Source organism: Amblyomma maculatum, chromosome 4, assembly GCF_055883805.1.
Source record: "Amblyomma maculatum isolate TAMU_Amacu chromosome 4, ASM5588380v1, whole genome shotgun sequence".
Classification (NCBI taxonomy): domain Eukaryota; kingdom Metazoa; phylum Arthropoda; class Arachnida; order Ixodida; family Ixodidae; genus Amblyomma; species Amblyomma maculatum.
In genome coordinates, this window is record NC_139347.1 from 60322941 (window position 1) to 60339301 (window position 16361).

General features: G+C 46.4%; 1 protein-coding gene across 2 annotated transcripts in view; it reads right to left on the reverse strand.

Annotated features, from left to right (window-relative positions):
* Window positions 1-1892: 1892 nt before the first annotated feature.
* LOC146191190 (putative fatty acyl-CoA reductase CG5065) overlaps window positions 1893-16361 on the reverse strand; it is a 37305-nt gene continuing 22836 nt past the window's right edge. The window contains exons 7-12 of one of the 2 annotated variants that reach the window (XM_084601671.1): window positions 16144-16188; window positions 14690-14808; window positions 12394-12636; window positions 11414-11543; window positions 5388-5509; window positions 1893-4095 (exon numbers count right to left, since the gene is read on the reverse strand). In XM_084601671.1, the coding sequence (XP_084457797.1) occupies window positions 3921-4095; window positions 5388-5509; window positions 11414-11543; window positions 12394-12636; window positions 14690-14808; window positions 16144-16188 (834 nt within the window). In that variant the 3' untranslated portion in view covers window positions 1893-3920. The remainder of the gene's footprint in view (window positions 4096-5387; window positions 5510-11413; window positions 11544-12393; window positions 12637-14689; window positions 14809-16143; window positions 16189-16361) is intronic. The other variant, XM_084601672.1, reaches the window with a different exon arrangement.

Below are 16361 nucleotides of genomic sequence, written 5' to 3' on the forward strand. Positions count from 1 at the left end.
TTCTCAGTTCGGAGGCTGCTTTCGCTTGTACACTACGTGTGTTCGTTTGTTTCACCAGTGCGGAAGCACCCCACAGAACCACAAACCGCTATTTCATCATACTCTTAATGCGAGCGTAACTATCGATTAACTTTTATTTTCGCGGACCCTGTAGTAACCATGGCCCTTCAAAACTTTCGTCTACGATTAATTAAAAATATTAGCGCATAAATAGAACACAAAGGACAAAGAAGAACACATAAGACGCTTGACAAGCGCTGTGAGGTTACTAATGGTAGCAGTGCGTTTTAGTTGAGACACACTAACATTAAAGTATGCAAGCAATTTAGCGCTTGTCGAACGTCTTGTGTGTTCTTCTTTGACCTTTGTGTTCTATTTTTGCGCTAAATTTTTTACTTAATGGATCACCAACTAACCCGGCAACATACTCTCCTTAACTGCATTTCGTCTACGAGGCGTGCATTACTGTGCCCGACCAACATCAACGTATGCTCGTTTTCGTTACATCATTTTTACTGGCGCGCTGTCGCTTTTTGCTCTCGTGATCGCGGTTTTGGGATCGGGATACATAATAACAGGGACCCCAAACGATGAAGAAATTCTCGGTGCGAATCTTCCACAATGTTTTTCTACAGGCGTCCCCACCTGTAAAATTCCTCTCTTCGTCCAAAATTACAATACGCATGCACAGTTTGGGACTCCTATCACAATAACATTCAACTACCCTCGAATCAGTACAAATTCTAGCGGCGTGATCCATATTCTCGGCTATTTTTATAATGTTAGTGTGTCTGAACTAAAACGCACTACTACCATTAGTAACCTCACAACCTTGTCAACCACGGGAAAATAGCCGGACTGTGCTTTTTTTTTTTTTTTTAGATGTTTTGCTGACCTTCTTTCCTTTAAGTCCATTATCAGCCCAGCACACCGCATCTCCGAGAGCACTGTGCATGGTAAGGCTGTTTACTCTCTCCCTGGCCGGATATCTGCACATTTGTTAGCGTCCTTCTTTCAAACAGGAAGTGACTGGAATGGCCTGCCAAGTGCCGCCGTGGACACATACCCATAATAATACTGAGCATCAGAGATCGGGGATTTAAACCAACATATGCGACTCCACTTCCAAGTCTATCACCTGACCGCCTCACGTGACCTAGTGCAGCGGGCGTTTTTAGAGGAGTGGGGAGGGAGCTGTCGGAGAAGCAGGACTGAAAAACTGTAGTGGGACCCCTAGTCAGGGACTCCAGCGGCTGCAGCTGCTATCCGTGCGCTTGTCACGGGGACTCTTTCGCCCTAGAATCCGGAGCTGCATAGGGCAGCCTCCCACCCCTCAATGGTTGGCACTGCGTTTGGGTCATCAGGTACAGAAATAGGGAGCTTCGATGCACGCGCATTCTTCGGAGTGTGCGCGTATTCAGACACCCCAAGTAGAAGTATCTTCCAGAGCCCTAAAGCCGAAGGGTACAAAGTGCATCACGCTACCGGTCGCGTGGTGGCGCGCAAGCATAGGAACCGGCACGTCACAGCGCGAGCGTCTTTCACCCGCATACAAGTAGGCAGTCCTGAGAGTCCCGAATTTTTTCTGAAGCATATGATACATGCTTATGTTATCGCCTAGGTAAAGAAAAAATTGCTCCGTCTGAAAAATTTATTGCACAGGGGAAATTTCCTCACTTCCAAGCACTCAATGACCAGTCATGCAACCTGCAAAAGACTGAGAGACTTTATACAGGGGGGTGCAAGGGCACCGCTGTTCGATTTCCATCTTCCCCTGCTTCCATTTAAAGTTGCCCGAATTGGCAGCCGAGTCCTCGTGCGACACGGGGGCTCTGGCGTGAAAACGCCAGGATAGACACGAGTGCCCAGTGAAGAAACGCGACTCTGTTCTCTTTGAAAAAGTGCACGTGTAGCGTCGAGAGTATCTTTATTGTCAACGGTCACTCAACAGTGGTTGCAGCTTGCGCATTTGTCAACAAGGATAACAGTGGCACTAACGCAACGACGGCCCCGGATCTCTTTCGAGGCCATTTTTTACAGCGTTGTTCCATTTCTCGAATGACGGCGAAAGAAGAGAACAACGGGTTAAGTACACAACCACACGTGGGAATAAAAAAAAAGTGCACTTAGGGACTAAAGAAGCCGACACGCACGTCATCGACTTGACGCACACACGCACACACGCACGCACACACACATACAGACATACATACCCTCGCTTTGTACACTTTGTGATCTGGCTGTACCCGTGAACAGCCGATTATATGTTCTCAGCTCCAAGACAAAAACAAACATTCCAAAGGATTAAACAAAGTTAGGGCTAAGAGTTGGAAACGCTGAAAGTAAATGCGCAAAGAAACGAAACGTAACGTCAACGAACAATCACCACCAAAAGCGATTAGCTAACTGTACGCAACAATTGCCAATATCGCACTGCAAAAGTCGTGCACAAGATAACTCCTGCGATAGGCGGCAGCAACTACAATCGACACAAAATGATACAGATGTCAAGAATACACAAACGCCCCACTGCTCACTGTTTATTCAAACGTACAGTCGCCAGCGTAATCGGAACTATCATAAAAAATTTCTGGCGAAAGTAAATTTGGAAAAGACGCAACAAAGGAGAGCTAAAACGCTGCAGTGAGGGGAATGAGTGAATGCTTCCGCGATATTAGAGCGCTTGAATGGTTGCCTCAACAAAACAGATTGCAATCTGCCTATTCAATACTGAGGGCTTATATTGGTCGCTGTGGTTACCACCGCAGTTATTAAACCTAGTTAATGAATTTATGAGAGCCAATTTTCTACCATCAGTGCTTTAAGAAGCAGCAGGCATTCCGAAGAGTTGTTCACAATTCTCAGCTAAGAAATTTACTGTAGTTTTGATCTTCCGGAAAGTAGACGTGGTTAAATGAAGCGCATTCTATAAAGCAAGTGTTAAAGAAAGAAAGGCCACAAGAATGTACATCTTGCAGAGTGTTCCGGAGGCATCTATTAGCATCAATCCTCAATGAAATTAAAAACATTTGCTGCTCCGACAGCACACAGACAAAAACCTGGAAAACCGTAAGGTGAAGTCTAAATCTCATTTTCACCCCCGAACCTCGCTTCCTACAGCCATCCACGACATGAACAGCCTCATTTGAAAGGCGAGCAATAAGCCCATAGATCGGCGCTTGACACCGACAGTTCGTTATCGCAAAGCCAGTCGCGATTTCGGTAGGGGGAGCAGGAGGGCCAGCCTAAGGATTTTTATTTTGCCTTCACCTCTGAAATCTGGAACCCCCTTCCCGGCGTTCTTCCAGAGCAAGCACGCCGACAGAACAGCACTTTTCACGTTCGTTAGCCGCCCGTTCACCACTCGGCTCCCAGTCTGTGTGCCAGCCCTACGCAGGAAGAACCGTGCACCCAAAGACATGGACGTAATCTGGGGATGATCGTAATCTTCGCACTCGTCTCTACTGACAGTCGCTACGCGAACAGGCCCCGCCTTCTCACTTTCTCCCTCGCTATCTAATTCCACTTCAGGGTTAAAATCTGGCGCTCCCCTAATTTTTCCGATTTCTGGTCAGTCAGATGATGCATTACGTGTACATGTATACAAAAACACTAAAAAAAAGGAAGAGGACTGAGGTTAAGGAAACATAGTACAGAAGCTAGCAAATACTATTCACTGTCCACATGTGTACATGTATCAACAAGATGACAATTAAGGCACTGCAGGGGAGCAAGGGTGTGAGGGCGAATGATGTGATGGTCCTCGCGGTGAAGTGTTCACTCGCGATGCCGAAGGGTGAGGAGGAGGCCTGGTGGATGTACACGGCCCGGGGCTGTCGTTGTCGCTGCTGCTAAGGCGTTCGATCTCCGTCCGGGACTCTGGCGTTAGGCTCGGGGTGGGCCAAGCGGCGGTCAAGCCGTCAGCCCGCGAACGTCGGCGCAACGGTGTCCGCCATGTACTCCCACAACCGCCACAGGGTGGGACCCATGTCCAGGAGCTTCCAGGCAGCCACGGCGAACAGCACGTTCGTCGCCTGCTTCACGACGTACAGCCTGCGATGTGCGGACAGCGCGTGGAGCGTTGAAGAGTCACAGCTGCGGGCGAAGCTCACGTAAGTTGTTTGCAGCCCGGGGCATAGCGTTCGGCGCTTGTGAATTTAGCGACAGGCGCCGCGTGCACGCCAGCACTCGCGTATTTTTTTTTTTTTTTTTGCCCGCCGCGCTGGAAGCTATTGATAACCGCTTAATCCCTGTTACTAGCTAACGTGTGAAAACGTATTTTACATGAAGAACTGGACAGCTAAAATGAGGAAGCCGCAGTGGAGCAAAATTCGCGCTTCTATGTCGTCGTCCTCATTGTCTGACGGCATGTGTCGACGCTACTACAATAAAAACATAACGAAAATTATAGGGTCACTGACCAAGTCAAAGTTTAATAGAAACGAAATAACGTTTCGGAAGCCGGCTTCCTTGTTCACAAGATTGTGAACAAGGAAGCCGTAGGGCTTCCGAAACGTCATTTCGTTTTTATTAAACTTTGACTTGGTCAGTGACCATATATAATTTTCTTTATGTCACCACCTGACCAGATGATGTTTCGTCGAACTCTTGATTATACAATAAAAACACAGTCGTACGACCAATGACTCCGAGTGACTTCCAGCAATGCAGACGCTTTAATCTTCGAGACCAGCAATAACGCCAGCTATGGCTGTGACGTCCGTGGGTGAAGGCGACCTGTACATGCACTTTGACCTTCGGCCATACTGCTATCTGCAACCGAGCGACAAGCCTGCACAGACACTCCTCTAAATATTTTCCAACCAGCGCGGCTTCCGCAGTGCATCTTAAATCGGAGTCATGGTATCCTGTACTATTCACCGTATTGAGCGCTGCTGCATATTTGTCATAGAAACAGACGAAACTGATAGATGGCTTGGAGAATGCGGATTGAACAGATGCACAAGCACCTGCTGACATTTGGTTTGAGTAGGTTTATACAACATCCCGCGTGGAAGCATGACATTTCTCTCATACCGATATGGTTCTGCCATGCCATGTACCACGTATTCTGAGGCTTCGACAGACGGCAAAGATGAGTAAATATCTATGCCGGTCATGCTCACCACACGACATAATGAAACTCGAGTGCACACAACTTTACTAGATACATACGACATGACACCTAGTGTAAAGTAAGTGGAATGAAATATGCCTTATTTCTCCACCAGGAGGCGAAGGAGGCCGGCATTCGACCCCGCATCCTTGGGAACAGTTCATTTTTCTTGGATACACGCTGACGACGTGACCAGATCTATCACCTGTGCAATTCAACAAGCTGTATACGGGGGCCGTTCCTTCCTAAGAATCAAGGCGTTTGATCTCACCTCTGGAAGTTCCGACTTTTGACCTTGGAGTGGTCCTCCTTCAGAAGAATGTCCCTAGCCCCGAGAGCGTAGTGGTAGAAGAACGGCCTCCATTCTAACGTGCTCACATCGAAGTTGAAGATCTGCAAAGAGAAGAGCAAAGTGGAGGCGCGCGAGGACTTGTTTACCTCCGAAGAACCACCGCACGGTATGGGGCGCAACTCACACATCGATATTCGCGCGATATGTGTTCCAAGTTCTCAGAAACTGTGTTCAACTATGATCGCGCGTACTTTTGTCGCTCCCCAATTTCGTTGCATACGTGAAAATAGACAAGAAAAAAAAAACACGCAACACTACAGACGTTTTGATGCATATAGTTCAAAGCAGTCTCTGTCACATCGGTTTTTCCGCCCCATGCCATCCAGCAAGCAGATTAGAACGATAGTGCAATAACCGATGGCTCGCAACAGCAACACGAGAATCTGGAAGCCGTTTGAATCGTCCGCTCGAGACGTGGCCTCATGAAATCCATGACACGGCTCCCCATAAACCTCATGCATTTGATGCTCATCTATGTAGAGGCGGCAGCATGCCGGTGAAGAAGCATTTTGTAAAGCATCTATGAGCTGTGCTCGCATAGGTGCTCTGATAAGACAACGAGCACACCTGCAGCTGCAGTAGGGATACACACGCTCCGGTCCCTTCCCAGAAAGACTGCGCCCGCTACCTCACCACCACCGCAGATTTCACGGTGTGGTTGGCGTGTGCTCCTTTCTTGTGCCGGTGCACCTGCGAGGTGCGGTACTTGCTTCACTCCTGGGAGGGGGCAGCGAGAGTGCAGAGAGGGAAGTGGTTTCGACAATCCTCGTGGTTCACCCTGTGCATTCGAGTTGCTGCCCTACGATCGGCACGTGTTTCATCCGCGGTCGGGACCGTACTCTGGACGGGCCTTGTCCGAGCGGTCCCGGGGAAAATTGCATGTGCGTGCCCATCGCCATAAGTACAGCTTATGGCGATGGGAAACTCTTGTGAGGCTAGAGTTTCGTTTTGTTTCGTATGTCGCAGCAAGCACTGCCGTGTTGCTGGCTGGATGCCGTCTGCGCGGTTGTGAATCGGCCCGGACTCGTTGCTGTGTCTTCCCGTCACTGATCGCGCACTTCCCGTGTGACGTCACTCCACAAAACACGTCTCGGGTCGGGGCGAAGCTCCGAAACTTAAACATCAAGGTGAACATTATGCTGAATACCGAACGTGGAAAAATGAAACCTGCTCATCTAAGAAAGAATTGCCATTAACAACAGCCTTGTAATGTGCACTTCTCCATTCACACAGTGTCGATGGAGAGTTTGAGGCTGCACTATTTGGTAGCTGTGAGGTTTTCTCTGCGGTATAAAATAAGCGATTTTTTTTTTTTGTAGTCCAAACCGAATAAAAACTGTTGCGTGTCTTTTCCTTCGTGGAATACGTCAGGTCTCATTCTTTATCAGGAAAACGGAACTTTTATTGTGGGCCCATGATGTTTTCCTTGATGAGGTTTACTTCAGATGTTAACATGGCCCAGCTATTACTCAGAGCCGGGAAGCCTGCTGTAATGAATCGGTTTGGATTCGTTTCGAACACCTGTAGCTTAACATGCACCGATACGCAGGTACGCAGGCATTTTCTCCACCAAACTGTTAAAGAGCTGACGCGCGAGTGGAGTGGAGTGCCAGGCAGCGTGATATGGAGTAGACGCAGCAAATAAAGTAAGCTACCCATATGGGCTACGCAACATAAAAGGCAAGTTTCACATCAAGAAATCGAAAAGCGAACTTCCTTAAAGCCATAATTTTCTCCCTTGTGTAACGTACTCATGTTTAATTGCGTCGGTGGAATGATGATTCGACTTATCAACAGCTCCATATTGCTCCGAAACCGACTGAAATACACACATTTCAAAATGTCAGCATGATGACAACTAATCAGACAGTGAACATAAAGAGCTAATGAAGTAATGCCGAAATCAAGCTTGCGTTTTAAACAGTCAAATTTTGAAACGTTCTCTTTGAGTCTTTAGTGACTACGAAATTTTCTGGGTTTATATAAAGCGCTTTCTAGCTTCATGCCCCAAAAGAAGGCAGTCTGATGAAGTGAGGCAGTCGCCGACTATAGCTGAAAAAAAAAAAAATTCAAAACCAGAGTTTTGAAGCATTATTCTTTTGTCGGCTTTAGTTATGGTTGTTGCTTCTTTCCATCTCATCGCAATCTCTGGTGATGTGGATTTCTGTCAAACACCAAGGGAAGGTAAGGAAGGTATAAACTAGCAGTGAGGAACTCATTTGTCGCGGTCGACGAAGTTAATTAGGCACTAACATTTCCTTCATGGTCGAATATATGTGAGACGTTAAGCCTCAAGGCCAAAAAAGTGCACTGTCGTCAACTCCGTGCTATAGGGAAGGGATCCCCAGCTTCCTTGTACGAAGGGGAGGACCATTAATGTGCGAAGGCCGTCACTCCTGACATCTGTACGACTATTTGAACTGGAATCATTCATTGTATTGCATAGTGTTGCAAAAGCACCAACCTTTAAAGAAGTCAATAACTTGTCAAGCTACCACAGAAACGAAGAAACTAAAGAAAATGCCCGAAAAAGTGCTGCGTGAGGGATACTTCAAGTATATGCACAGTAGACAAGGGCCTAATTTCTTCTATCCCCCGCGCATTGTTTGTTAGGAAGCTTCAAGATATTACAATTTGTTCCCGTATACTCATCGTAAACATGTAACTTATTTCACTCATTCCTAGTTGCCATGGTAAAGAAAAAAAAATGCTACGAGCAGATGTTATTCCTCTTAATTCGCTGGCTCCACAGTATATTTGGGAGGGTGCTGTTACGTGGGCGCTCCCGTGCTGTCGTGCCGGGAGGCCGAGAGAGAGAGAGCTGTCATCCACGCCGCTCCAGAACCAAACACAAACTGATTTATTCCAATCCCCCCTGGCTGCGCTTTAGCTTAGAGGGCGCCACTATTAAGTTCATAGGTGGCGGCTCCAACAGGTGCACAGCAGACTTCTTGGTCGACTGCAGTAATTGCCATCGGCCTTAACATCCGCTCCTTTCAAAACTGGTTAAATGCAACTTTACAGTGCAAAAGAAAAATTGTTTGCAGGCTAAGGTGATCGGGAACGTTCCGCCCACGCACTTTATCAAATCGAGCCCCAAATTTATTCATGCGTGTGAGCCAACTTTTGGACTTCCTCTTGCTGAAACTAAACACTCCATATCCAGACTCCTCTCGTGCTCCCGAAGTGCCACTGTAACGCAGGGGCAAGGTACTCGCATTCGCCCACTTCACGTCCACTCAGACGAGAGTGCGCCTATCGGCACCACTTGCTTAATAATGGGATCGAGGTACTCGGCGGTAGCATTATCCACTTCCTTGTTAGCGTTGCGTTAGGGTCGTTTCTCCTCATGTGACCATTAAAAGTTGCCTAACGAGAGGAACTGCGCGGTGATTCCACGTGAGGATTTCCAGTCCAACTTCGTCAAGAAAAGTAACAAATGAGCATGGACCATCGGGCTATATGCCGGATAGTACGCATGCCATAACGTAGGCGATTGCCTGTTCCAACCATTACGGCCGTGGACGCTCTTCCCGTTGATTCCGAGCTCGTAAAAACCTACGCACATTGTAATGTGACGTGCATATTCCATACCGCGGCGTTCGTCTGTTGGTCGGAACACATTTTAATGTCATCCCCGTCTACAGGTATCCTTGAAGTTGTCAGCGAGGTGTGCCGTAACTCTTCGTCGATAAACTAGTGCGCGAGTCGAGGAAAACAACGCGATTCTTATGATTGCCCACTTGAGTTACCGGCAACACTGGCCCGTTAAGCACTGTGCAACGTTTTCCTTTCCGCCTCACGAAGCAGCTGCCGCTGAAAGCAGCAAGGCGATATCCTTGACGAAAATGGAGTAGTTGAGTCGAGCTTTGGTTCCCAGTTTCACGTTTAGAACGTTAACCGGTCGCGTGGTGCAGCAAAGCAGGCGCAAGATAAGCTCATGCAACAAGTATGAAGATAACGAACGGGCATGACCATCAACATCAGTCTATCGGCGGATAACATTGGCAGAAAGCCAACTGCAGCGCCGCCGATTCTGACGAAGTTTCATTTTCTAACCGCAGGAAAGAAGCGCGAGTTTGTTTTACTGTTATTTCTTTGGTGAAAAAGGGGCTGTTACAGGACTTCGCTTAAAGGGCACTTCGGTGGATTTTGCATCACTGAGTTATTAGGGCTATTTTTTTAGCCTACACCCCCTACACCAGTGTAGCAAAAATACATTGTAGGTATAGGAGATTTGCTACACTGGTGTAGATGGTGTAGGTTAAACAAATGGCCCTATTGTTTTACATTGGTCGATGTGTCCCGACTCCCACGCACACGCATAGAAGACTTTTTTTCGAAATTCCTGAACTTGTTTCATGACCAGATATGGCATTCTAGTCAACGACGCAGTGACGTCGCATACAGTACTGGAAATAAACTCGCACGTGATTTGGATGGTGGAAATAAAGTCTGGAAATAGTCTGGCAGCACATAAATTGTCTGAGGTGGTTTTATAATGCGGACCTCTCAATTGCATAATCACGTGGGGAGAGGACATAACGCGAGTATAATGTTTGTGACGTCACACAGTGTTGCTCGTAGCAATCGGCTATACTGGTTTGGTTTGGTTTATGGTGTTTAACGTCCCACTTAGGCTATAAGAGACGCCAGAGTGGAGGGCTCCGGAAATTTTGACCACGTGGAGTTCTTTAACGTGCACTGACATCGCACAGCACACGGACGCCTTCTTTTCGCCTCCATCGAAAAGAAGCCGCCGCGTCGAGGATTTGATCCCGCATCCTCGGTCACAGAAGTCGAACGCCTTAACCACCGCACTTACGCGGCCGGGCAAACCGTCGGAAATGAGGCTACGAAAACAGCACCTTTTAAAATCGAGTTTTGAGCAAATAAATCATCGCATGGCGCCCAAATTTTGCTGAAGGCATCAGGGCGGAGGAAAACCTACAGTAAAATTTTTAGCAGAATATGCGTATGTCAGAAAACCACAGGAAATGCTATTTAAGTCTGCTTAAGAGCAGAAATGGTGAAAGGCTCTTTACAGGACTGTTTTCACTGACTGCATCGTCATTGTCACCCATGCATTCGTCCCTGATTTCATGATCATCATCATACTACTGTCATAATTATCAACGAAATGCCTCGTCATTGTCTTCACTCTATCATCATTGTCATTATTCTCAACAGCAGCGTCATCATTATCGCTATTATCATCCTCCTGCTAGACAAGGAGAATTACGATCGGTTTCTCATGAGCCCAGCGTGGAGTAGTGGTTTGCGCGCTTGGCTGAGGATCGGGGGGATAGTGATTCTACTCCCAGTGGAGATAAATTTCTTTTATACTTAAGTTTTAGTTCGTGCAGACATTTCCTGTGGACATGTCCGCAGCCTATGAACCAAGAAAAGCTTTCGCGGTAAAAAAAAAAAAAAAAAAAAAAGAAAAAAAAAACGCCTTCTTGTGTTGGGCTCATTAGAAAGGCAGTGTCGTCATTAGATAAAGTGATGCCCTGCCGAACTGCACAGCAAACATGGCGAAGTACGAGTTTCTCGGATTCATAATCAGAAAAATACCTAATCGAAGTTGGAAATTTTTGCATCCCATTTTTTCACTTAACTCAGAGAAGCTGGAATGTTACTCGCGACCTGCGAAATAAAAAAGTTAGCACTGAGGCGTACTTCAAGTTAAATGCACGACTAAGTTGAACTACTGGATGACTTTGCACTACTCTGTGCAATTTCTAAATATCGGATCATTCTTATCCAACAGGTTGACATAATCTAACATTGGATAATTTTACCCGAAAGGTTGACGTAATAAGCTGAGAACCAGATATTCTAAAGTATGTAACAGCAAAACGTGTATGCCGTCCGCCATCACTTATAAAATTGCGGCGATAAACGATCGAAGGACCAAGGTCAAGTGATACAAACACAGCACACACCTTCTTTTCCTCTTCGGAGAGATGGTTGTATATGGACATCATGTTGTTCGTCTCAAATTTCCATTGATGCGTTGTGAAGTAGGCAAGAGCCCCAAGGAGAAGCTCCAGCTTGTAGTATGTCTTGACTAACCTGCAGAAGAAAAAATGTGAACACCAGGATTACCTCCAACATGGAGCGACGTGAAAATTCTGACGAGTTGTGAAAATCGCTCATGTTGTTCCATATATCACTAAAAACGCCAAATAGTAGATGCTTGGCCCGGTACATGAAGAGCCTCCACAGTACAAATTGTAAAAAAAATTCGTAGCTTGAACAAATAACTTACTGGACTAAATCTTTTCATTGTACCGGGTCGATACCCTTTTTTAGCGCTTGAATACTGGTAACATAGTGCATATGTATCGCTTTGGTTGATTTTGTGTACCTATGTCCGCGCCTATTTGAACTTTGTTTGTTTCAATGTATATTGTACCCCTTTCCTGTAACGGCCTCAGCAGTATGTTTAAATAAATAAATACGACTGAAGGGATCAATAAAACTTGCAGCAGGATAAAGTCCGACTCGCATGGAGTAACAGAGGCTCATTTCTCGCAGTAGCTGGCATCGTTAAACACCATACGCAACTTTAACCGCCCTGCCAAGTCAGCCTAATTAGACTCAATGAAGCATACAAAATGATAAAATTATCACATTGATAAAGATGTCGACTGGCCGCGTCATTTAATTTTTTTTCCGGCACGCGCTCTGCTTCACACAGAAAGGAAATCACGTCCTACTGATAGTGAAGGAAGACAATGCGTGACAACTTCATTTATTATTCATGAAGGGCGGCGATACCAAGTCGCCTTGACCGCTCGCCGCGTTACTCCTGGAAGCCATAGAGACAGCCTGTGCAAGTGTACATGGAGCTGCCTTGGCTTGGGAAACCATCAGCATGCATAGCGCTATTTCGGCATTCGTGTCAGGAGAAAGAACATACCACTGCTTCTTCCCGACGCAGGCGAGGGCGGCGTCTCCAATGCAGGCCGGCACGTAGTGCTGGAGAAACATGGAGGTCCTGTGCACGAGCATGTTGCGCCGTAGGCGGACGTCCGGGTAGCGGATGGCGCTCTTGAAACACAGCTCAGTCATCAGAGACTCCTGAATGGTCTTCATGTCCCTCCAACGGAGCTGAGGCGACCGCCCGCTGCACGCACACTGGATAACCCGCACGTCGGATGGCCTGCGCAGAGAAGCAACGATCATAATGATGAGCGCTGTCGTCTTTATGCGGAAATTCCCGGTACATACTCCACATGACCACACTCTAAATGCGGAGGTCAACGAACGGAGCGATCTGCGCTGATATTTTCGCCCTACCTTTCTGTCCTTTCCCATCGTACCATCATCGTAATCCCTGTAAGCTACTCTGCGACGTCCAACATTCTTCTGATGCTCATGTACTCCAGTATGGGGCAACAAGCGGATGATCTGCACGGAGCATGGTCCTTGGTACTATTCGGTTGTGAAGGACACTGACCAGTAGGTGTTTCCTGTTGTCTCATCAAAGCTGGGCGCTTGAGTATAACCAGTTTTTTTTTTTCGTGTGTTTCACGGATTCCGCTTGACCACACTGCCAAGTAGGTCTTCAGAAAGCGCCCAAGTTTTCCAGCAGTCTTCTGAGTGAAATATAACGAATTTTAAGATTACTCACTTTTCGAAGAATAACGCCAAGAGAACTTCAAACGAACAGGCGTGTTTCTGCGGGTCAAAGACGACAGACTCCTTATGAACAATGAGTGTCAATTGGGCTTAGTTTGAATGATTATTCAGAAGAACTGTACATGGGCCCAAAAAAGCTTTCGGAATAACAAACTCACAAAAAAGTGTGAATGCATTCGGTGCCGAAAAGTGAAGCCAGATATATAGTGGATTAGGTGCAACCTTCAGTTAGTGGCTACGTGCTAAGACTGCGGAGAAACTCGGTTTATTTACTTTTTGTCTCAAAATCTTTTGTGGCCACCTGTACAAAGGAAGTTTGCTGAACAGGGCTTGTTGGGGTTTGTGTGAATAATGACGTTTAATTGGTTAAGCCTAATTGCCAGACGAATAAAAGGAAGGGTTCAGTTTGGTTTATTGGGCTTAAGGTCTCAAAGCGACTGAAGGTACGAAGGACGTCGTAGTGGAGGGCTCCGGAAAGTTGGACAACTTGGTGTTCTTTAACGTGCAGTGACGTCGCCCACTGCCTCTCATTTCGTCACCATAGAAAAGCGGCCGTCGCAGATGTAATTTTACCCCGCATGGCACATGGGACGCGTCGATTTGAAGCTGTTTTGTTATTGCATTTTGGAATCAGAGCTCGCGAGCTCCGATCAACTTGTTTTCACTCGCCCCACTCTTCTCTACATCGTATCCAAATAAAATGACGAGGAGGATGGCATCAGAGAAAATCGCTGTATAATAGTCTCGAAATTCTAGCGATCACTGAAGCTTTGTTTTGTCAATCCTTGCTAGTTTCTATAAAAAAATATACAAAAAGTTCGAAAGAAAAATTAACGAGGGAATGAAAATAGTCACAAAGAAAAGTAGCTCCTATTTCGCTTACTCTACCTATGTCGTTATATCTTCCGCTCTGTCTTCACGTTCTTCAAGAGTTGTTTAAGTAGAATACCAGCTTGCCGCCGCGATAGCGTACATGCACTCTTAATCCCCGCTTACCGGCGACTGAACGAAGCGCTTCCATGACCACCATGTTTAAAAGACTATAGACACCTAATTTTTCGATTCGTATCTTATAATTTGTAATCATGCCTAGGATATTACTGCACACGGATCACTACGTCACATTCGCCTACGGCTGCTGAATAATTTGTAGTCGAATTTCTTTTCTCATCTGTTTCGCTTTCGGTTTCGACAGCGGAGCGATGGCTGTGACGTCACAGTCAAGTCTAGGTCGCGCAAGGGATGAAAATACAGCGATATAGGTATAACCATTGTTGCGTAAGAACAGAAATTACTACAAGCGAAGAATGAGCGATTATATCGCTGCTTTTTTATGCCGCGCATCAAGACATGATTGTGACGTCATAGCCATCTCTCGGCTGTCGAAACCGAAACTGGTGAGAAAAAAAATTCAGTTATAAATTCTTTATCGGCCGTAGGCGAAAACTGCGAGCGGATCGATATACGGGAATGACTTGCACATCATTAACAAAAGAAAAATGCCGGTGTCTATGGTCCTTAAAGCGAGCAATTGCCTTGAAAAAGACCAGACCGAGATGAAGATGCCAACTGACCTGGTGATGGCAACGTTCCATGCCGAAGCAAGGATGCAGTTGACAACGACGTCAACGGGGACAAAGTCGGTTTCCATGTCAGGGTCTGTGTACACACTCTTCAACACTCCCGTGGCCACCTGCGATTTGCAGACGAGTTCAAAAGCACTTAGTTGACAGCGCAGGGAAGAATAATTTTGCGAGCGCATGCTCAACAGTCATCATCATCATCCAGACTATACCCACTGCAGAGCGAAGGCATCTCCCATACTCCTCCACTTAACCCAGTCCTGTGCTAGCTGCATCCACTTAACCCCTGCGAACTTTTAACCCTATGCACCCACCTAACTTTCTGCCGCCCCCTGCTGCGCTTTCCTTCCCTGGAATCCTATATTTGTTGCCTTAAGCGACCGTTGTCCTCTTTACACTACATTTCCTGCCTATGACCATTTTTCCTTCTTGATTTCCACTAGAATGTCAGTAACTCGAGTTATTTCTCTGACCCACTCTGAGCGCTTCCACTCTGAGCGCTTCCACTCTGAGCGCTTCCACTCTGAGCGCTTCCACTCTGAGCGCTTCCACTCTGAGCGCTTCCACTCTGAGCGCTTCCACTCTGAGCGCTTCCACTCTGAGCGCTTCCACTCTGAGCGCTTCCACTCTGAGCGCTTCCACTCTGCGCGCTTCCACTGTGCGCGCTTCTTATCTCACAGTATTCGGTGCTAAATAAAGATACCTGATATGACTAGAAGCGTATATATCACATTAACCTCGGGCTGCCGTAATCTGCAGTGATGTTTTCCCTTCCAGTTCTTAGGAGGAAGTTTTAAGTAGGGGGACAGAATTATCGAAAACCGGAAAGACGGAAACAGGAGGGAATTGTCGAAAACCTGAAGACAACATTTCAATAGCAGACAAAACTTTAGCACTTCTGTGACGTAAATTGTACACACGAAGACAACGGCCGCTGTAATCCTAACAGAAGCAGCCCATTAGGCTGCTGTGTTTCTGCATTGGAGGCTGCAGCCTAATCTGAATTTTGTTCTGAGCACGATAAACGTCACTTAAACTGGCGGATCGGCTGTGGAATGAGAACAAGTAGAGATTATTTTTTGTTTTGCTTTTTGGTGCGCGGTCGCGGCCGTTTTCTCTGGTATTTTGCACTGCATGCCCTAATTTAATGTGTTAACTTACTTGTTAGTGCCACCGACAGCCGATGAGAGACATAAAAAGAGACACGGCATTCAGTTATAAACAGGACACAGCTTACAGGACGGATACTCCTAAGCACTAGTGTAAGCCATGGTCAGGAAAGTGTGAGTGAGAACAGTTAAAATAATTTTCAGGTTTGGAACATGCAATAATATCACTTAGCTCCTTTCAGAAGGTAACAAACCCCCTTATTGTTGAAGTGCATAAAATATTTATTCATTGCTTTAATATGCCGTAGCTGAAATGAACAACGCATGCGAACTTACGGCAACAATCAGGCCTGTGGGACCGTTGAAGTTATCGACCCAGCCCTGAAAACAATGCAAGTTATAGTCAACACAAGGGGAATGAACATTCATTTCGATCAAATGGCTTGTGACTCTTAGAGCAGATTGAGGAGGAGCAGTCAACTTCGAAAAAAAAAAACAGCTGAATTGTTTCAATTTCAGCAGCCACTTTTCCAGTGGCTGCTATGTCACCATTA